The sequence below is a fragment of the Globicephala melas genome, chromosome 13 (genome assembly GCF_963455315.2).
Source record: "Globicephala melas chromosome 13, mGloMel1.2, whole genome shotgun sequence".
In the NCBI taxonomy this organism is placed as follows: Eukaryota; Metazoa; Chordata; class Mammalia; order Artiodactyla; family Delphinidae; genus Globicephala; species Globicephala melas.
Window position 1 is genome coordinate 82,286,227 of NC_083326.1, and position 20,913 is coordinate 82,307,139.

General features: G+C 51.9%; 1 protein-coding gene and 1 pseudogene across 2 annotated transcripts in view; both read left to right on the forward strand.

Moving 5' to 3' along the window:
* Nucleotides 1-20,475, forward strand: part of BCL7A (BAF chromatin remodeling complex subunit BCL7A) — a 29,063-nt gene extending 8,588 nt beyond the window's left edge. The window contains exons 3-6 of one of the 2 annotated variants that reach the window (XM_030860218.2): nucleotides 2,138-2,234; nucleotides 6,830-6,997; nucleotides 14,121-14,242; nucleotides 17,589-20,475. In XM_030860218.2, coding sequence (XP_030716078.1) covers nucleotides 2,138-2,234; nucleotides 6,830-6,997; nucleotides 14,121-14,242; nucleotides 17,589-17,660 — 459 coding nt within the window. In that variant the 3' untranslated portion in view covers nucleotides 17,661-20,475. Of the gene's footprint in view, nucleotides 1-2,137; nucleotides 2,235-6,829; nucleotides 6,998-14,120; nucleotides 14,306-17,588 lie in introns of both variants that reach the window. The other variant, XM_030860217.2, reaches the window with a different exon arrangement.
* LOC115855547 (U2 spliceosomal RNA) lies at nucleotides 5,081-5,283 on the forward strand (annotated as a pseudogene).
* Nucleotides 20,476-20,913: the final 438 nt, after the last annotated feature.

Sequence of the window (20,913 nt, forward strand, 5' to 3'; positions counted from 1 at the left end):
TAGACTGTCCTGGCCTTTGGTGCCGGCCGTTCCGGAGGGAGAGCAGAGTGCAGCCAGCCTCCTCGAAGGCAGCTCCTGGCTCTTGCCCACGTCTGCGCCTTGCACATCATTAGGTGTTGTATAAACGCCGGTTGCGTTTGAGAAGATGTGGTCCCTGCTCTCAAGGAATTTATAATCTTGTTGGGGGAAGATAATTATAGAATAGCATGAAACAGACATCAGGGAAGTGCCAAGTGGATTGTGACGAAGGAGAGAATGTAATATATGGGCTATCGGGAAGGACAGGGCAGCCTGGGGCTGGGCAAAGACCTCAAGATTTGGATTTGGACAGACTACCCCCAATTAACTTGTGATGCCAGACGGGTGACCCCACCTTGCTGGGTTAGTTCCCTCTTTTGTGCTGTAGAACAGTAACATCCAGCTCCTGGGGTTTCTGCAACAGAGCAAAGGCAGTATATCATATGGGAAGAATTTAGCTCAGCACAGCTGTGCAGACAGTGCTCGGATGCTAATTCGCTGTCATCTCTGAGCCAAGATGTACAATACTCCTCCCCCCTTTCTCTAGGGTGGTGGGTCCCGCGCCTGGCTGAGCCTTAGATCCCCTGGGAGTCTCAACAAAATGCAGGTTCCCGGGCCTCACCCTGGATAGCTGGATCCGAATCTCTGATGGTTGTGGCCGGTAATCTTCAGTGGGAAGAGATAGCTTTCCATGTTTTTGTTTTTGGTTGGTTTATTTTTGGCCGCACGGCATGTGGGATCTTAGTTCCCTGACCAGGGATCAAACCCACGTCCCCTGCATTGGAAGCGTGGAGCCTTAACTACCTGACCGCCAACAGAAGTCCCTCTTTTCTTGTTTTCAAACACCCAGTAATGACGTGGTTACATCATTTTTTTTTTCTTCAGAACTCTTGAAAATTGTCTTCTCTTAAATAGGTAAAACACGTTACAAAATTCAATTGTTACTTTAAAACTCTTTTTTAAAACTAAAACGATTCACGTGCCATAAAATTCACTCTTTTAAAGTGTGCCAGTCAGTGTCGGTATATTTACAGTTGTGCAACCATCACCGCTATAATTCCAGAACATTTTCATTACCCCGAACACAAAACGCATACCCTCCCCAAGATCCTGGAAACCACCAGTCTACTTTCTGTTTCTATAGGTTTGCATATTCTTCAAATGTTACTTTTTTTTTACAGTCTTATCTTTTTATACATCTGCTTCCCATCCCGGCTGAACACCTCCAACCCCATCCAGCTCTTTTCCTTGGAGACAAGCAGTGTTTGTTTATCCTTCCAGAGAGCTCGTGCACGCAAAAATACAAACACACGCTCATTTATGCTCTTCCTTTACCACCAGTGGCAGCATCCTGTTCACATGTTCTGCACGTTTCTTTAATACATCTTGGAGATACTGAAATATTTTAATATGTGAATATTTCTGCGGATCCTTCCATATTAGTACAGGAAGAGCTTGTACTTGGACTCTGTGATTGTCACATCCCACTGCGTTGAATGAATGTGCTGTAATGTGTTTAACAAGTCTTTTACCAATGGACACAGTTAGGTTGTTTCCACACAATTCCATTCCATCCGTAAAAAATGGAACCATGTACAAAAGCATCCCCTTGACCTTTCCCTCCCCCCCTGGGCTTTCCCTCCTCACCTGGTCCCCAGTGTCGGGCCGGAAGTCAGCTGACTGTCTTTGAGGAAGGCAGTCCCAGGGGCCTGATGATGGTGGAAATGTGTGAGCTGTCTTTTCCATCCCTTACCTGGCATCCCTGTACTGTACCTGCTTCGGGCAGGGTGACCATGGCCTTTTCCCCAGAGGAAATTCCCGCCAGCCAGCGTGTTTGCATACCTGCGGGGCTGGCCCCAGAAGCAAGGCAGCCTTACCCCCAGCCTCCCAGCGCAGCCCCAGAAGCCTCCCCTCCACAGGGCTCCTTGATTCCAAAGCAGGTGAGGCTCCTCCTGGGACGTGTTCAAATGCGGGCCAGTGGAGCCCTCCAGAGCCCTGGGGGCTCCAGGATGAGTCAGCGGAATAAAATATTCATCTCGCTCCCCAGGGTCTCACTCGCGCGTGCACACACACACACACAATTTGATGACTCGGTTTCTGCATCATTTTTCTCCTCCAGAAAAACAAGAACAAGAAAAAGGGCAAAGATGAGAAGTGTGGCTCAGAGGTGACCACCCCGGAGAACAGCTCCTCCCCGGGAATGATGGACATGCACGGTGAGCTCCCCGCAGCCAGCCAGCCAGCCGGGCCCCTCTCCTGCCCGCAGCACTTGGTTGTGTTTTTGTTTTACCAGCAGGTTTGTTCACATTCCAGTCGAGGGGTAGGAGGGCTGGGCAGGACCGGGAGGCTTCTGTGCCAAGGAGGAGGCTCAGCAGAGGAGAAGAAGCTGCTTTTCCCAGAGCAGCAAAGCCAAGAGTCATAAAATGAGCCAGAGACATTAAATAAGACCTCCTTCTCACCCAGTGACACAAATGTCACAGGACGTGTTCTGTTAGCCCCATGTGCCCAGGAAGTTTTTTGGGGGAATCTTATCTTTTTCCCTCCTGGGCCTGACATATCATATCAATGATTCTTATTTCCTATTTTGCTTGGGCTACTGGGAAGCTCTAACTGGATTTCTGACTTCATGTGAATCAGTCTGGGACCCTAGGACCTTCCCTTCTACATCAACTGCCTAACTTCCTTTGCTGTCTTGTTTCAAAAGTTGTAACCAGTGTCCCACTGATCAGATCCAGGCTGTTGACATGCTTTAGCCAGTCTGCAGTTGTTTTGATGCTGCTGGTGGGTTTTTTTTTACCTTTTTATCTGAGAGGAAAGGCACAGATCGTAAGTGTGTGGCTCCATGAGATGTTCACAAACTGCACACACCTTTGTCACCAGCCCAAATCAGGACAGAATGTTCCCGGCAATCCCCGTGTTGTCCCCTCCCGGTCATTCCCCAACCCACCATGGAAAACCACTACCTGACTTCTAACCTCAGAGAGTTGAACCAGAAGTTTCTAAAAAATTGAGTTTCTGATATTTATAAATCAGAAAATTTGCATTTCTCCCATCCTTTGAGAAATCAGATCTGCCAGCCCTTGGGCGTGTTCTTCCTCGAGGCCGCAGCCCGCTGCAACAGGAGCAGCTGCCCCTGTGGGGAGAGCGTGGCCTCTCCAGACCCACCAGGCTCACCTCCTGTTCTGTCCCCAGCCTGGCCCTGCCGGTCTAGGAGCTCCCAGCACTTGCCTTTCTCTGTCTTGATCCCAGCTTCAGTGTCTTTGTACTTCTGACCACCCAAGCCTTTTTGCGCAACAAGGTGATGTTAGATAAATAAACAAGTAAGTCAAGAGGGAATATTGGTTGGATCTAGTTTGTAACCCTCCAGATCCGGGCTGTCTTACTCTGGGGGAAGGGAGGCCAGCAAACTTCCCCATTTGCCCAAACTGACTAGTCTGGAAAACAGTCACAAGCTCCAAGGGCAAGGAGTCTTGCTTGTTGCTGAACTGGCTTCAGAGAAGCACAGGGGGGGTGTTCGCTGACAGTTAACGTGTCAAGAAAGTGTCTTACACTCACACACACACACACACACACACCCCCCAACAACTGGCCGTATAGTTTTAGTCGGGATGCATTTCATTTTCAGAAATAGGTATTTGAGTTGGGACGCACCCTGTCCCTCTGTCACTGGTTAGCATCCCCACTCTCTGGGGACTGAGGAGGCCCCTGGCCTGGCTCAGTTTCAGTTAATTCATAGAATTACAGGTGAGAACCTTTTCGAGCAGAGGGCAGGATCCCACCTGGATTCTAATGTGACTCTCCTAGGATCTACCCATCATGGTGTGATCCTGGGCTAGGTATTGAACACGTAGCCTTGGGGTGGTAATGCCTACTTCCCAAGGTCGTTATGAATATTGAATAAGATAATCCCTGAAAGGCCTTGGCGTACCAGTAGCTCACATTTAAGAAGCCGTTGCAGTGTGCCAAGCATCTTGCTCAGCCCATTTTGGGCATTACCTCATTTAATCCTGGTGATGAGCCACCTTTGTACAGACGGCGAAGGTAAGGCTCGAGGAGGCGAAGTAACTTGTGCAGAGTTAGGAAGTTCATAAAGGCCAGTGCTGGCATCTGCAGTCGTTTTGGAGGAGGCAGAATTCCAGTTCACGGCCACTAGCCCAGAAAAATCTAGAACACTGAGCAACCCAGGTCCCTGACTCAGGAACCATGCTCACCTCCCATTTTAGTACATGTGCAGCCGAGAAAGACCGAGTCCGCCTGCAGGGAGTGAAAGCTCAGGGAAAGCTATGGGCCCGGTTAGAGTTACCTGGAAGGCTACAGGCGGGAGGATGGCCACAGGAGGACATGAAGGGACAGGGCATCCGTCTCCAGGATCCACCTGAGGCCAGCCCAAGCATCCGGGTCACGCCGTTAACAGGTTACCGGGCAAGGCTCAGGGCAGCTGACGTGTTAAACATTAGCGCTTACTGTCCTTAATGAGCACGACCTAACGCTGGGACCCAGAGGTTGAGCCTCCGCCTTCCGTGCTTCCAACACACACGGCCATGTATCTCGGCATAGGAAGGAGGCTGAGATTTTCTCGAAAGGTAAATCGAGGGAGTTTATATCTTTTTTTTTTTAAGTCCCAGAATTCACGAGAGGATGCTTTTGTGTAATGAGCGCCCCAGAGTACACTTAAAATAAGATGCAATTTACCAAGTCAGGGCTGCAGGGCTGCCTGGCGCTTCCTCACCAGGTTGAGGTAGAGGAAAGACTCGGGGTTTGGGGCTGGGCAGACCAGCCCGACCCAGGGGCTCTGCTGCTGGGACTCAGTTTCCCTATCCGGGAGGTTGTTGAGATTAAACGAGGTGACTGTAAATGCCCTGGCCTGGTGCCTGGCATGTAGTAGGTGCCCTGGATGTGTCGATGTGCTTCTCGTTTTCTCTCCTCTCCTTCCTTCCCTGTCTGTTTCTTTCTTTCTCTCTCTCTCATTTTTACAAAAATGGCCTTGATCCCAGGCGCACAGCATGGCCCAGGAAAGCAGGGTAACACCACATGGGTATCTGTAGTTTAAAATGACTCTTTGCTCGCTTCTCGGCCTTTCGGCTAAGATCGAGTGTAGTATCTGTTCTTATCAGTTTAATATCTGATACGTCCTCTATCCAAGGACAATATATTGAATGGATTTTTGGAGCAGGCGGTTGGAATAGGAGCTTGCTGTGTGTGGATGTGTGTCCCCTCCACACATCGACCTGGTATTGCAGTACCCCCAGGAATGGTGCACCCCCTTGGGGAATAACTCAGTATCAAAAGGCAAACTGTGGGGCCTTCCCTGGCGGTCCAGTGGTTAGGACTCAGCACTTTCACTGCTGAGGGCCTGGGTTTGATCCCTGGTCAGAGAACTAAGATCCCACAAGCCTCACGGTACGGCCAAAAAACTAATAAAATAAAATGACTCTTTGTGCCCAAGAAAGGGTGTCCAGGGCAAGGGGGGGGATGTGCCCCAGGATCCCCAGCTTGGCCCCCCAGCTCAACCCCTAATGCCCTTGCCCAGCTAACTTTCTTCCCCTTTTCCTTTTTATTATGAAAAAATGTCATAATAGAGAATAGTAGAGAGAATAGTATGATGAAAGCCATGTGCCTACCCACCTAGGTTTTCATAACGTTATGCCACATTTGCCTCATCTATTTTTTTGAATGTGTTAAGTTTTTTAATTGAACTACAATTTACAAGTAAAAAAATGCACAGCTCTCGAGTGTAAAATTCAGGGAATTCTGACAATTGTGTGCAGCCCATGCTAGAAGATTTTAAAGTGCGTTTCCCCACATCACGATACTTAAGTCTGTACCTAAACACTTCAGCACGCATCACTGATAAATGACATTTCTATCTACCCACTGTACCATTATCACTCCTAAAAAAATTAATTCCTTACTTTTAAACTCCAGACTGTATTCAGATTCCCCGTTTGTCCCCAAATGTCTCTCAGAGCTGGCACCTTCAAAACAGGGTACAGATAAATTCCATACGTCATGCCTAGTTGTGAGGTCTCTTAAATTTCTTTAATCTGTAATACGACAGTAATCTTCTCTGCTTCTCCTTTTATTTTTTTTTCTTTAGTTGCGTGGACTTGTTGGAAAGCCTGGGCCGGTTGTCCTGTAGAATATCCACTTTCTGTTGTGAACTTGTTGCCCTTTCTCTGCCTTTTATTTTGTATCAAGTGGAATTGGTCCACAGCTGGATCAGATCTGATGAAACGGTTTGACAGTGCTGCCTTGTGGGACCATTTTGGCCTTTGCAGTGCTTCAGAGCCAGGCCCACGAGATGTCTGGTTTCTTCACCCAGAACGAGACCTCACGTGACCCCCAAAGATTTTGTTTTATTTACTTATTTTTGGCCACACTGCGTGGCATGTAGGATCTTAGTTCCCCGACCAGGGATCAAACCCGAACCCGTGTTGCCTGCAGTGGGAGCTCGCATTCTTAACCACTGGACTGCCAGGGAAGTCCCCCTTTTTTTTTTTTTTTTTTTTTTTGGCCCAAAGATTTTCAATGTGCCGGGCCACCGTCTGCAGTCGGCTGCCGCTAACACAGGAGTCCCCTCAGTGAGTCGGGGAGGGGGAGCTCAGATGAGCCTCCACCCCGCGCAGGACGTGTGGGGCGGCCCTGGGTGGGCAGCTCAGCGGCCTCAGGAGGAAGAGGTGTCTCCTCCCCCGGGAGAGTGTCCTGTAGGGCTGCGGGCAGCAAGGCCGGGGGGACTGAGCCCCCCCAACGCCTTGAGTCAGCAGCCGCGGCATTTCACGCTGTGGTTCTGTTCCCCCCCCACCCTGTGCAGATGATAACAGCAACCAGAGCTCCATTGCAGACGCCTCCCCCATCAAACAGGAGAACAGCAGCAACTCCAGCCCCGCCCCTGAGCCCACCTCGGCCGCGCCCGGTGACGGCACCGATGCCAAGGCGGATGAGGCCCAGGCCGACGGGAAGGAGCTCCCCGGGGCCGAAGGTATGTGCCCTCAGGGGCTGGGCTCAGAGGGGGCCTCTCTCCGGCCAGCCTTCAGCCAGGCAGTTGGAAGGGTCTTTAAGGAGGTCCTGCCAAGTGCCGGCCCCCAGAAGGTGATGGTAGAAGAAAGGTAATGCCTGGAGCTCATATTCTTGAGGAGCAATTAAAAAGAATCATACAATGTAATATTTGGAAAATAAGTGCTTTGGAGAATTATAAAGTAAGAAAGGGGAGTGGGTTAGGGTTGCATTTTAAATAGGATAGTCAGGGAAGACCTCACTGAGAAGCTGACGTGAGAGCAAACGAGGCTCAGGTTAGGGGAGGGAGCAAGCTCAGGTTAGGGGAGGGAGAAGAACATTGGGGGCGGTGCAAAGGCCCTGTGGCAGGAGCGTGCTCAGCGTGGCTGGGGAAGAAGGCATGAGGGTCTCAACAAGCGAGATGAGGTCAGAGAGGAGGCGGGACCTCGAGTGTCGGGGCTCATAGGCCACTTCACAGACCCGGGTCTTTATGCTGAGTGAGACAGGAGCCCTTGGGAGTTTGAATGCCGTGATATGAAGAATCACCTTGGTTGCCGTGATTGAATCAGACGATGGGGAGGCCAGGGCGGAGGCAGGGAGACCAGCGAGGGGGCTACTGTAGTTGTCCAGATGGGAGAGGATGGTGGCTGATGAGGTGGTAAGAAGGGGTCTGATTGCGGAGGACGTGTGTATACGTGTATATGTGTATTTATAGGCTGGTTTATTTTGAGGTTTCTGGCTTCTCTTTATTTGTTTAATCTTGAGTCTTCTGTTTATTTATTTATTTTAATGTTTGTTTATTTGGCTGCACTGGGTCTTGGTTGCGGGCGCGCAAACTCTTATTCATGGCACGTGGGATCTAGTTCCTCAACCAGGGATCGAACCTGGGCCCCGTACGTTGGGAGCACAGAGTCTTAGCCACTGGACCACCGGGGAAGTCCCTCTGGATTCTCTTTAAGTGAAATATTTTCCAGTATACAGAAAAATTGAACGAATAGTATAATACTCTCCTGTATACCCACCAGCCAAACTCGTCAGTTGTTAATGTTTAATGTTTTGGGGTTTTTGGTTTTTGTTGGAGGGGGGTTGTGGTTTGGTTTGCTTTTTGTGTTTTTTTGTGTTTTTTTGCTTTGCTTAAAAGTATTTTTTTCTGAGGCCATTTGACATTGAGTTGTAGACCTTATGACGTTTTGTCTCTAAACACTTCAGCATGCATCTTTTAAAAATAAGGACATTCTCTTACGTAGTCACGATGACCATTATTGCACCTAAGAAATTGAACAGTAGTCCCTGATTGTCTAATATCAAGGTGTGTTTCGGGGGCAGAGGTGAGAGTGTGTTCGATGGGCGGTGTGTGGGCTGTGAGAGAGGGGACTGGAGAGTGACTCTCGGCACCTGGAGGGACGGCCTTGCCCCCACCTGTGATGGGAGAGGTGGAAGGGCTGGGCCAGTGGGGTGTGGAGTGTGGAGGAGCAGGGCCAGGGCCATCTGGAGTGCCTGCAGATGCCCGAGTGCGGAGTTGGGGGTTCCAGGGAGAGGTCCGGGCTGATATGCTCTTACCTGGTGGGGCAAGGCAGCTGGCCTGGAGTCCGGGCTTCCAGATGCTTGCATCTCCTTGGGAGAAGGCCGTCCTGTGTTGCGGAGTTCATTCACATCCCCTTCCGTTCTGTTCCACACACTTCACCCACGTCAGCCCCATGCAAAACTCCATGCCAGTCCTGGGTGACAGTCAGTTGAGTCCCACTCCTGACTCCCAAGAACTCGCGGGCAAGACAAGCACTGAAGCTGAGAATTACAGTCTACAGCGGTCGCAGACAGACTAGATCGAGCATGTGGTGTGCGGGTGTGACCATGGAGCCCAGTGGTGTTTTTATTTTTAATTGGAACTCGAGGCCGAAATTTTTTTTTTTATTGGAGTAAAATTGCTTTACAATGTTGTGTTAGTTTCTGCTGTACAGTGAAGTGAGTCAGCTATATGTATACCTGTATCCCCTCCTTGGACCTCCTTCCCCCCCATCTAGGTCATCACAGAGCACTGAGCTGAGCTCCCTGTGCTTTACAGCAGGTTGTCGATGCCGAAATCGAAAAGTTGAGCGATTTCACTTAAAATAAGATCGATTTCCAGCCTCTCTTGAAAAGTGGGAAGATCTGGCAATACTGGACCTGCACTTCCATTGAGCAGCAACCAACTAGAGCAGAGATGTGTCTGCCTCTCCAGAGAGGGCCAGGAGGACCTACATTCACCAGTTACCACACTCCCCACCACACCCTATTGTCTCCCTGACGCTGAGGCCAAAGGCAGTTGCCATGTATTACACCGTGAGATCACTGTTGTTTTCTGTTTTTGTTTGTTTGTTTTTTTTGTCTCTGTGGCTTGTGGGATCTTAGTTCCCTGGCCAGGGATTGAACCCGGGCACTTGGCAGAGAAAGCACAGAGTCCTAACCACTGGACCGCCAGGGAATTCCCTGTTTTTCTCATTGTTGATTTAAAAGGAAAGTTAATATGTTTCTTGAACCTTTTTCTCTAGTAAGAGTGGAAAAGTAAAAGGCTGAGAGGCTGGGGGAATGCACATTTCTTTGAGGAAGAAGAGAATATTCCTTTAGATTTTCTTTACAAAGCTTATTTGTGTTGGAATTAAATATTTGTCTCATTCATGGCACTGCCTGGCCCCTAAGGGGGCTTTTGAGCTCACAGTGAGATGCAGTAAGGAAAGGGAGCCTGGAAGGCTTCCCAGAGGAGGTGCTGTCTGACTTAGTCTTAAAGGATGAGCAGAGATAGGAGGGAACTGAGCAACCCAGGCAGAAGGGACTGCAGGGCAGTGCCTGGGAACGTGCGGGGGAAGATGCCCATGTGCCAGGAGCACCTCTGTGAAGGGGGTGCAGGTAACCCTACACAGGGGAAACAACCATGAATTAGGATGCAGATTGAAGTGCGCCCCCAGCTCTCCAGGGTCGTCCCCCTCCTCAGGGCGGACCACTGCTGAGTCTGTTTTGTAGCCTTCCAGAGACAGTCTGCACCTAGAAGCATCTGTATAAGATGATAACCTTTCTCTTTAGAACGCTTTCGCTTAGCCATCACCATGGAGATAATTCCACGTTAGGACACACGGGTTTGTCTTATTTTCTTTACCAGCCTATCATTGAATGACGTGAATGTGCCATGATTTATTTAAATAGTCCCCGCGTTGGTGGTCATTTGGGTTGTTTCTGTCTTTTTCCTACACCGACAGTGCTGGAGGGAGTCTTGTGTGCACGCCTCTTTGCTTCTTTGCTCAGGTGTGAGTGGGTGTGCAGGACGCGGCCCTGGAAGGGGGCTGTGGAGACGAAGGGCACGCCCTCTGTAGGCCCTGCGGGGTCTTCCTCCAGCGAGCCGGTGGGCGGAACGGCAGAGCAGGGCCTTTCAGCCTGGGCACTGTGGGCATGTGAGGCCGGATGAGTCTTTGCTGTGGGGAGTCCTGTGCGTGGCGGGGTATTAAGAAGCACCCCTGTCACTAGATGCCAGTGGCATGCCCCACCCCCAGTCGTGACACCAAAAATGTTTCTAGATGGGGCCAAATGTCCCCTGGGGGAGCAGGGGACAGAATCGTCCCCAGTTGAGAACTCTGTCCCAGGGACTTTGGCGCCGCCTTCTCCCGTGTACAGCACGTGGGCATCCCCTCTCGTTCCCATGGGGCCCCCCCGCCCAGGCCTGGCGGGGGGAGGTGCTGGGACGGGGCCGTGGACACAGGACAGCTCGTCACATCTGAGCCGACCCTTGCTGGCCGAGTGGCCTCAGGCCAGCAGCATCACCTGCGTGCCTTCCTGCTTCCTTGTTCATAAGATGAGACCAATAAAAGTTGCCTCTCCTCAGGAGGCTGGAAAGGAGGCGGGGCTCGCGGGGGTGGGGCAGCGGGAGGGCGGAGCGATCCTGGGGAAGCTGGGGGCGGGGCCTGCGGGGCCAGGTGCGGACCACTCCTGGCTTCTTGCTTGCTGGGTTTGTTTGTTTGCTTGTTTGTTTTTGCATTGGGAGTCTTAACCACTGGACCGCCAGGAAGTCCCAGTGGCTTCTTACTTTCTGGCCATAGCCTCGTTTCTCCCGTGTTTGGGGTGTGCGGCTGCTTTGCCCTAAAGGGTCCGGTAGAGCTCGGCAGCGGGATTACGTCTGGGGTCGGTGCTTCCATAACCTCTCCCTACCATCCGCAGCCCCACGCCCCATCACAGGTCCAGGTGGGAGCCACACCGGGGTCCCTCCTGGCCGGGCCAGGCCTCTGGGCCGGCACAGTTGCCCAGCTTTGACCAGGAGGGACCGCGCTGGCGGCCAGGCCTGCCTGCCCACAGCCCGGGGCTGCCGAGCTCCTGCGGGAAGGACAAGAGGCGGACCCTCGGGCCTTCCCAGGTTGGGGCCTACTGCCTGCGGGGCAGGGCGAGTTGGTCGCCAGCTGTTGACCTTGCTTTGAACTTGTTTACTGCTGAGTGAGTTCAGGGAATGACATAATGTCCAAACTCCCTGGACTAAATTTAGGCCCTCGGAAAATAATTTCCCCTGAGCTGGTTCCAGTGCTGTTGGGTTAAGAGAATCAGGCCGCTGCAGCGAGGCCTGGAACGCTCCGCCAGCTCTAAGGCCAGTTCCCACTGCGCTCTTGGGCCGGTCAAGGGATTAGTGTGACTTTCTGGGTGACCGGCCACCTTCATGATTTCTAAGCCTGCAACGGGGCCCTTACCTTCCTCTCCACTCTGCAAAGCCCACCAGGTAGGGCAGAAAAGGATCTGTAGTCACAGAGAAGGAGGACGATAACAGCTGCAAAGGTTTGTTAAAGCAAACATATATTATGAACTAGAATATAAGGTTAACATGGATATTTTCTTTTTTTTAAATTGAGATGAAATTCCCGTAGCATAAAAGGAAGCATTTTAAATTGAGCAGTTCAGTACCGTTTAGCACATTCATAATGTTGTGCAGTCATCACCTCTGTCTAGTTCCAAACTGTTCTCATCACTCTAAAAGGAAACCCTGTATCTTTTGGCTGTCACTCCCCATTCCCCCCAGTCCCTAGCAACCACCAGCCTGGTTTCTGTCTCTGTGGACAGAGACAGAAACATTATCTGGACATTTCATATATATAAAGAGAGTCATGGAATATGTGACTTTTGGCGGACTTCTTTCAATCAGCATCATATTTTCAAGGTTCGTCCACATTGTAGCCTGTGTCAGTGCTTCATTCCTTTTTATGGCTGAATAATATTCCATTGTGTGGATGGACCACATTTTGTTTATCCGTTCATCCGTTAATTGACATTTGGGCTGTGTCCACCTTTTGGCCGTCGTGAATAGTGTCGCTGTATTTGTGTACAGGTGTCAGTTTGAGGACCTGTTTTCAGTTCTTGTGGGTCTATCCTACAAATGGAATTGCTGAGTCGTACAGGAATTCTATTTTAAAATTTTTGAGGAACTGCTGTTACATGGATTTTAAAGGTAAAACTAAAAATATCAAAGATATGGCAGGTTTATGGGGAGTTTGTTTCTCTGCCCTAGATAATCCCTCATTTACTCCCACCTGGGATTATTTTGCTGCTTGGATACTTCTGTCTTTCCATTTAATCCTCACAGCGGCTCAACGGGGCGGCTACTGTCAACCTTGACTTGACGGAGGGTGAGGGATCTGAGACCCAGGAACAAGGGGCAGAGGCAGTATTAGAACCCAGGCCGGTTTCTAGACCCTGTGTCCCCCTCCCCAGACACCAGCTTGTAGGTGTAGCCCAGGGGCCTCAGTGAGGTGGACCCCTGACCCTCCCCGTGGTGGCAGGAGAACCCAGCTCAGACTCTGGCGGGGTGTCGGGTTTCCTGGCACTGCCCTGAGCGATCAGGACTGCTGGTTTAGGGGAAGTGAGAGCGTGTGTTAACCGAAGCTCCCCTGGGCTCCCCTGGGATGGATGGGCTGAGGGTCAGCCTCCTTGGGAGGAGGGCTGCAGCTCCTTCCCGCCCTGTCCCCAGCCCTGGAGTGCTGCCTGCTTTCCCCCATTTCCCCATGTTGCTTGCCTGCTTTAGAACTTAAGCCTGGAATTTTTTTTCCCCTTTGTTATGCCTCTGCCTCAGAAACCCCAGAAAGTAAGGCGTTCTTGAGTATTTTAGTGCACTCTTTACACATTAGGGTGACATATGTTGTTGGTGTCTCGAATGCAAGCAGAGCTGAGCCCTGGGCGTGATGTGGCTGCTCCCTCCCTGCGCTCTGTGCCCAAAATAAGCTTCAGGTACGACGGCCGTTCCCCCTTCTTCCAAAGCCGCATCACCTCACACAACCCGCTAGGGCCTGCACCTTCCTTCTGCTGAAGGAACATGGTGGGGGGAGCAGGGAGACCGATGCATGAGAAACAGCTCAAATGACTGGCAAAACGGGACTCATTAAATAAGCAATTGCTTGATAGAATGCTGTGCGGCCATCTTGGAGGCTCTTGTATTTACAGAGTTTTTGAGGACATGTATTTTGGAGAAAGTCTTCCAAAATACTATGAGGTCCCTAGTTGGGGAGAGTGTAGAACTGTAGGCATGTAGGGAGAAAACATCTGGAAAGATGGATCCTCTAAATCCTCTAAAATGTTAGTGGTGTGGTAGCTGTGGATGGCAAGATAGTTGGTGATTTAATTTTTTTCTGTATTTTCTGTTTCTTGCAATGACAATCAGAAAAATATCCATATTATTAAGAGAAATGTTTACAAAGGGGCAAGTTACCTCTGTGGATTCCCCAGCTGGAGAAGGCAGGCTCCCTAAAGGAAGAGGGAGGAGTCAGCAGCCATGATGGTTGGAGCGTGCTGTGTCCACCAGAGGGCGCCAGGTGCACGCAGCACAAAGCATCCTGTAGCATCCTTTAGGTGGCCTCTCAGGGCACTTGGTAGGTAATAGGTGTGCAAGGGGAAGGGTCAGAGGCCGCAGGGCTAGAGTGGGGCCTGGCTGCTTAAAATGAGATCCCTAAGAATAAGCAAGGCACTTCCCAAGCCCCCCAGCCTCCTTGCCGTCCTGACAGACCGCCTGGCCACAAAACTACCCAATTCCAGGTATTTTTAGTAGTTGGTCCATCTGGCTCCGCATCTCCCGTGTCTGAAAACAGCTTCTGTCGTCTTGCTTTTTCCCTCAGATGCTTCTGACGAGCAGAATTCACAGTCTTCAATGGAAAACTCGATGAACAGTTCAGAGCAAGTAGAACGGCAGCCATCTGGAGATGTGGGTCTGGCCGCAGAGACATCCACAATCTCTCAGGTACCTCGGTCGAGGTCTCAGAGGGGCAGCCAGGTCGGCCAGGAGCCCGCTGGGGTGTCGGGGGTACGTCAAAAGGCGTTTTGCTGTTCTGTTGCGTTGTTTGCTCTTTGGACGATTGGAACTGTCTGGTACTCATTGAGCAGGATGTGTGAGCATCCTTCTGTGTCGGAGCTGGTCACTGGGGCCCATGGAGAAGGAGGAGACACACGGGTCTGGCCCTTGGGGTGGGTCCTTTATCCCAGCCTCAGCCTCACCACTTTGTTTATTCGGGTCCACAAAAACACTGCCCGGTCTCAGTGACCCAAAGTCAACTTCCCTTAGAGCTGGGAAGATAAGACTTCAAAGTCCGAAATGCCCGATGAATCATCCTTTGGAATTTCGCGGCTGACAGCACTCCCCCTGCTCGGACCCCTTTCTGGGTCATCACTGTTTGCCACAATCTGGTCTGAATCAGACAGTGCAGACTCAGGTGGCTTTGTGGACAGGAGGAAATGTCCCGGGTTCGAATCCCAGATCCTTCACTTGGCACACATGAGCCTCAGCATCTCCAGCTGCTAAAATGGGATCACGGAACTGTCTTGGGGCCTGGGTGCGGGCGAGAGCAGAGAATGTGGCTAACACACTTAACACAGAGCTGCGTGCACGAGGTGCACCCGTGTTGCCTCGGCCTCCATGGTGATTTTTTTACCATCAGCCCTCTGTGCTTATCTAAGAGGTCTGAGGACTCAGGTATCAAAACTTCAACTAATAAGACTGTTTCCACTTTGCTGAGTATTTTCATACCTGGGGAGAAATTGACAAGTAGCAGAAAGAAGTCTATACTTCTGTCTGTCTGTACTCTGGGGAGCCTTCAAGCAGGCCTTCCGCAGAGGAAAGTGCCTCTCAGATTTTCACATCTCCAGCCCTTGGATCTGCAGCCCCCGTTCAGCCTATAGAACACCCTTCCAAAGGCCCAAAGACCCAGAGGTGGTGTCGATGAAAGATGTCTTTGCAGTGGCAGAAAATCGGCCACAACCTAAGTGTATTGGAAGGATTCAATAAATCTGGGGTCATGGATAAAACAGCCTGCTATGCAGCTGTTAAAAAGAGTATGTTGACCCAGGTACAGATAGAGAACAAAGAAATATTCTCACAATGTGAAATGGAAAACACAAGGCAGAGCCTCGAGCATAGCACGAGCCCATTTGATTAAAACTACGATACAAGTCAAAGCCTCATGTAGATAGATCTGGTAAAACCAAGAAGCAGCTGGGGTCTCCCGGCCTCTTGAACTCAGTGGAGGAAAGATAGCTTGAAACCTTGATCCACACCCTGGGGGCATGTAATGCTCTCCACTGACATCTGAAAAGTCCAGGGGTCTTCCATTCTAACACGCCTCCCCCACGCACTCCCATTTCCAGGGACCCAGACCTGAAATGGGATCTCTTCTGCCGTTTTCATGCTCACATAGACATGCCACCTGTCTCCAGAGCTGCGAGGTTTGTGAGCAAGGCGAAGGGTGCGCCGCACTAAAGCAAACAGCTTGGCATTGGTGTGCAGCCATTCCTGTTTAAAAAAGAACAGAGCCTCCCCGTCCCCTTTCTCAGCCCCTCCCTCCTGCCCTCTCCCTTACGCAGGACAGTTGTCTTGTCTCCAGGGTCCACTCCCAAACTCACATACTGTCCCCCACCGCGCCCCCCATGCAAGTGCTCTGCAGACACTTCACCCGAACGGGATCCACCTTCCCCGGAAGGCAAGAGCTTTTAGCACTTTAATAAGGAAAAGGGAGGGGTGCCTCCCTGCTGTACCTGCTCTCAGGGTTTTCCTCAAGAAACTCATACACATCCTACATCAAGGCCCAGGGCTCTCTGTTTCACATTTATTGGGTACCCACTGTGTGTCGGGCAGTAAGCTGGGTACGAGGTAGCCCGGGTGAGCCAGCAGACATGGTCCCCCAGCCCTCGCGGGGCTCACGATGGGGTTGGTGGGTGTGGGGGGGGCGAGACACAGCTGGGAGACAGCAGACACAGGTGGGCCACAGTTCATGCCGCAGGAGGACGGGAGTGGGTCAGTGAGGAGATGCTTAATAGGAGCAGAGTGCCCTCCTGGATGGCGTAAGCGGGGGGCAGTGGAGGGCTGAGAAGTTAGGGAGGCGAGGGCAGGCTTTCTAGGCAGAGGGGACCGAGGGTGCACAGGTCCGGAGACAGGAGCCGTCCTGAGGAGCGGAAGGGGAGGCTGGACGAGGAGGGTGGGACGGAGGGGAGAGTGGGAGGCCGCCTCTGCCTGGCGAGGAGCTGGGCTTCTGTTCTGAGGCCAGTGGGACAGCAGTCTATGTAGAATCCCTACTTTGAGAAGCTTTCTTGGGCTCTGCTCAAGGCCGGGTAGGGCGGCCGTGGAGCGGCTGCTGCACCAGTCAGATGAGGGTTGGAGGCTCATGTGTGGACAGGGTGGCAGGCAGAGGGCAGAGGGGGTGGGCCGAGGGTCTCTGGAGTTGGAGTTGGGCATGCGGGCATGGAGAGGAGGGAGGGCTCCAGGGTCCACTGTATCCCAGGCAGACAGTGGTGCTGTCGCCAGCTGTGGGAGCACCGGTTAGGACGGGCAAAGTCAGGAGCTGGATTCGGGTGGTGGGTCAGGTTGGAGCTGCCTGGGATGGTGGCGTGAGAAGGTCGAGGGAGAGGCAGACGAGTGAGCGTTGAACTTTTTTTTTTTTTTTGCGGTACACGGGCCTCTCACTGTTGTGGCCTCTCCCGTTGCGGAGCACAGGCTCCGGACGCGCAGGCTCAGCGGCCATGGCTCACGGGCCCAGCCGCTCCGTGGCATGTGGGATCCTCCGGGACCGGGGCATGAACCCACGTCCCCTGCATCGGCAGGCGGACTCTCAACCACTGCGCCACCAGGGAAGCCCTGAACTTTCTGTTTTTTGAGTCCCGGGACTTCTTGGGAATTTGGTGGCAACGATGGACCCTTCCCCCAGAATAACAGACTTGTGTACATTCCACAGTGCTGAGTGTCTGCCCCGGGCCGGGCACCTGTGCTGAGCCCTGGATGAGCAGTTGTTAACACGGCCAGATTGGTCTAGCCTTCGAGCTTGCAGAGGTAAACCTGAAACTGCGGATATAATTACCCTGCAGCTAATGAGAGATTGGAAGACATGAGTGACATGGGCTTGGTGGACACAGGAGCAGCTTGGGTGTGAGGCTCCCCGTGGGTCCACGAACCTTTTTAAGTCCACGAAAGGGTCACAGGGTCAGAACCGCGGACACCCGCCCTTGGGTCCTTCCTGGGCTGATCTGCAACCTCCCGGCTGACCTGAGTCGCTTTCCTGGGGTCTCAACCTGTGTTTCTCTTTTCTTCTTCTGCCCCCAAGGACCTGGAAGGAGTGCCACCCTCCAAAAAAATGAAACTGGAGGCGTCGCAACAAAACTCCGAGGAGATGTAGACACCGAGTTCAGTCCTCTGATCCACTTCTCACGGGAGATGCATCAGCAGGCCTAATTCTAGAACAACCTCACCCGAGCGGATCCCTGTTGGGTGCGAAGGGAACTACTAACTTTTCAAGTTTACCAAGTGCAAATCCAAGAAAACCTAGAATGGCGTAATTTCTCAGACACTGAAGAACTTCTTGCTGTGAAGCAAAACACTCGAATCTTGAAGTGACTGTCCTGGGGAAGGCGGGGTCGACAGCTCAGGAGCGTCTGCACACTGTCTCTGAAGCCAAGATTACATTTGTGTTGCTGCTGTATTTTTTTTTTTTTTTCCATTTCTCTATTTAAGGATGTAAGCTATCTGAGGGTGGTACCGATCAGGAATTCGCTTTTTCATCGGGGCTTTTCACTGTTCAACTGATTTCTTCCACTTTCTTTTTTTGTGCCTTGTGCCCTTGAGGTGACCTCTGGCATGTTTTCCTGGTTGTTTTGCATCTCCCCTTGCAAGTGCCCTCTTGGTTCAGTTCAGGCAGCCATTGCCCCAGTCCTCACATCTCTCTCCTCCCTGCCCCAGGACTTCAGCTGGAGCGGACCAGGCAGGGACAAGGAGAGCCCGAGGCTGCAGAAGAGCAGGACCTCCCCGGCAGCCTGACTTTCCGGTCCAGGAGGCTGAGGGACACACCCTGAGCCCCAGTGGGGGACAGCACCAGCCTCCAGGGTCCGAGGAGTCTCCGATGTCTGGGTACCGTCCCTAAGGGCTTCCGCAGAGCCCTTCGATTGTCCTGGCACCTCCCCCTCTGCCGCCACCACACCGCGTCCTCCCGCACCTCCGAGGACGGACTGGCTTCTGCCGCTGACTGCAGGGTTGTCTCCTTAAGACGATAAAGGGGCGGAGGAGGCTGGGAGCAGACGGGAGGAATAGCTGGTGCTGAACTTTCTCTCATAGGACGTTGCTTGGATTTCAAATCCACAGTCACCTGCTGCCCTCTGCTCGCCGCCCTCCCCCCCAGCTCCACCCGGCCCCACCTGCAGAGGAGGCGAGGTTGCAGTCGGCCAAAATCCAAAATCCGCTTGCTTCTACATACCGTTCCGACTCCCAGAGCCAACAGTTGGATCGTGTCTCATTCCCGGATGCGCCGACGCTCCCAGACGCTGCCATGGGGGAGCGGGCCTTGAGGGTTGGACCTCGAAGGCCAGAAACGAGGCACGGAGGACCTGGAGAGCTTTGCGCTCCTCCAGAAAGGGGCAGCCGGGTCTCTCCCCTGCCTCCATCCCCTGCCTGCACTGGGACAGCTTCATCTCACTAAAATGGAGATGCCCCCCCCCCCTTGGACAAACTGCCTAATTGTTGGGTTCTGAGGCCTGGTTTGCTCTTAATTCCTACACGGACTCCTCAGACCTTAACCCTTTCCCTGAGCTTTCTTTACTGCACTGGAGTTCCAACTCCCTTTGAGTTGTATGGCGGGGAGGGAGGGTTCGGGGGTTTGTTGGTGGTTTTATTCTTTTTTTCTGTTTGTTTGTTTTTGTTTTGGCTAATTGGTGCATATTCAGGTACCACCTTGTTCCCATGTGGATCTCTCTCCTGACCACCGTGGAGAGCGTCTGCCAGATTCCATTTCTAAGAGTGTCTGAGGGTGAGGCTCTTACTTGTGTTTTAAGGGAGCCAATCTATTTCCTGCACTTCAAGAAGAATCAAAATGTTCCTGAATTTCAAATACCTCATGCAAAAATGTCTCCTGAAACAAGGGAAGAAAAAAAAAAAAACGAACTTTGAAAATCTTAATGTTGAAGTTAGCGATGCCGAAAGGTTTCTGTCTTAAAAAAAAAAAAATCCTTATCAATTTCGCCCCTCAGGCAGGCAGTTCTGCGGAGAACTGTGTCCTGCGTTACCTCTCAGCGTATCTCAAGGCGGCTTTACCTCCAGACCCTATAGAGTTAGAGTTAACTTTTTCCTTTGCAGCAAAACTCCATTTGGATGAAAGATGAATTCGGATATTTATTTCCTCTTCTTTTTTGGGAAACGAGAGGTTACAAGCAAGACAGCTGAAGGAGAATCACACACGCATCCGTGGAAACAGCAGGGTCCTCTCGACAGGCAAGGGGAGTGGACACGGTTAAGGATGAACGAAGAGGACACCCAGGATACGAGGCTGTCATTAGTTTTTCTCTGAAGTGCCTGAAGGTAGGAATGGGCCGGGGGTCGGGACCGACGGGCCCCCTCCACGGCCATGCCAGGCAGAGCGCCAGCGGCCCTGCACTCCATCCACGCCGGCCGGGAAGGCCTTCCACGCGGATGATGAGACTGCAAAAATCCAGACGTGCTTCCTTCCCCGACGCGGCTCGCTCCTCAGCCGCCGTTCCCCACCCCTCGCCCCCAGTCCCACCACAGAATCTAAGACCTTTCAGCCGGCGAGCCAGAGGCGGGGGTCCTAAGCGAATGCCTTCCGCGGACACCAGGCCCCGCGGCCTAAAGGGCTCCCGGGGCAAACTTACTCCCCGAAAAACTTGAAGTTGGGGATGCTGCAGCTACACATTCCACAAAGTGCTGGCACTTAGCCCCATAACCCGAAGGCGGTAGACCGACTCAAAGGGTGGTGACCTCCCATTACCAACGATGTCATGGTTTGGAATGTTCATTATCAGCCAAGGACCTGCTTAGAGGTATAAAGACCTTTTTTCACTGTTACCTAATTTTTTTTTCCTTAAGATTTTTTTTTTTTTGGTGTGTTGTACAGCAGTATAATTTTTCACTTATTTATTCCATCAGTAGGTATGGTTTGTACAATGTACAATGGTTCCATTTCAGAAAATAAAAACTCAAATCATGAACACGATGCGATTTTTGTAGCATCATGATACAGAGTAAATAAAATCCAGTGGATGGTGAGAAGGTCCCCCACCGGCTGGCGTCTCCTGCACGGCCACGTGGCCCTGACTTTGTACACGACTTGCATGCAGGCACTGTGGCCTCCGCCTCCTGTGGTCGGTCGTGATAGCTGCCATCATTAAGCACCAGCTGGATGCTGTGGGCGGGTGTTGTTTGCCATCTTATGCAGACAGCCTCTTGCCGAGTCAGCGCCCCGGTGTAAATTACAGCCACGCTTGGCCCCCCAGCCTGGATCCTGGCCCAGGACACAAGTTTGCTGCGTCCCTGACTTTGGGAGGCTCTGGCCCATGGCAGGGACTCTGAGGTGTCAGTTCACAAGCAGCTTTGTCTTGACTTGTCTTAACTCGTGGTCAGGCTGGAGGCAGAGCTGCCCCAGGGCC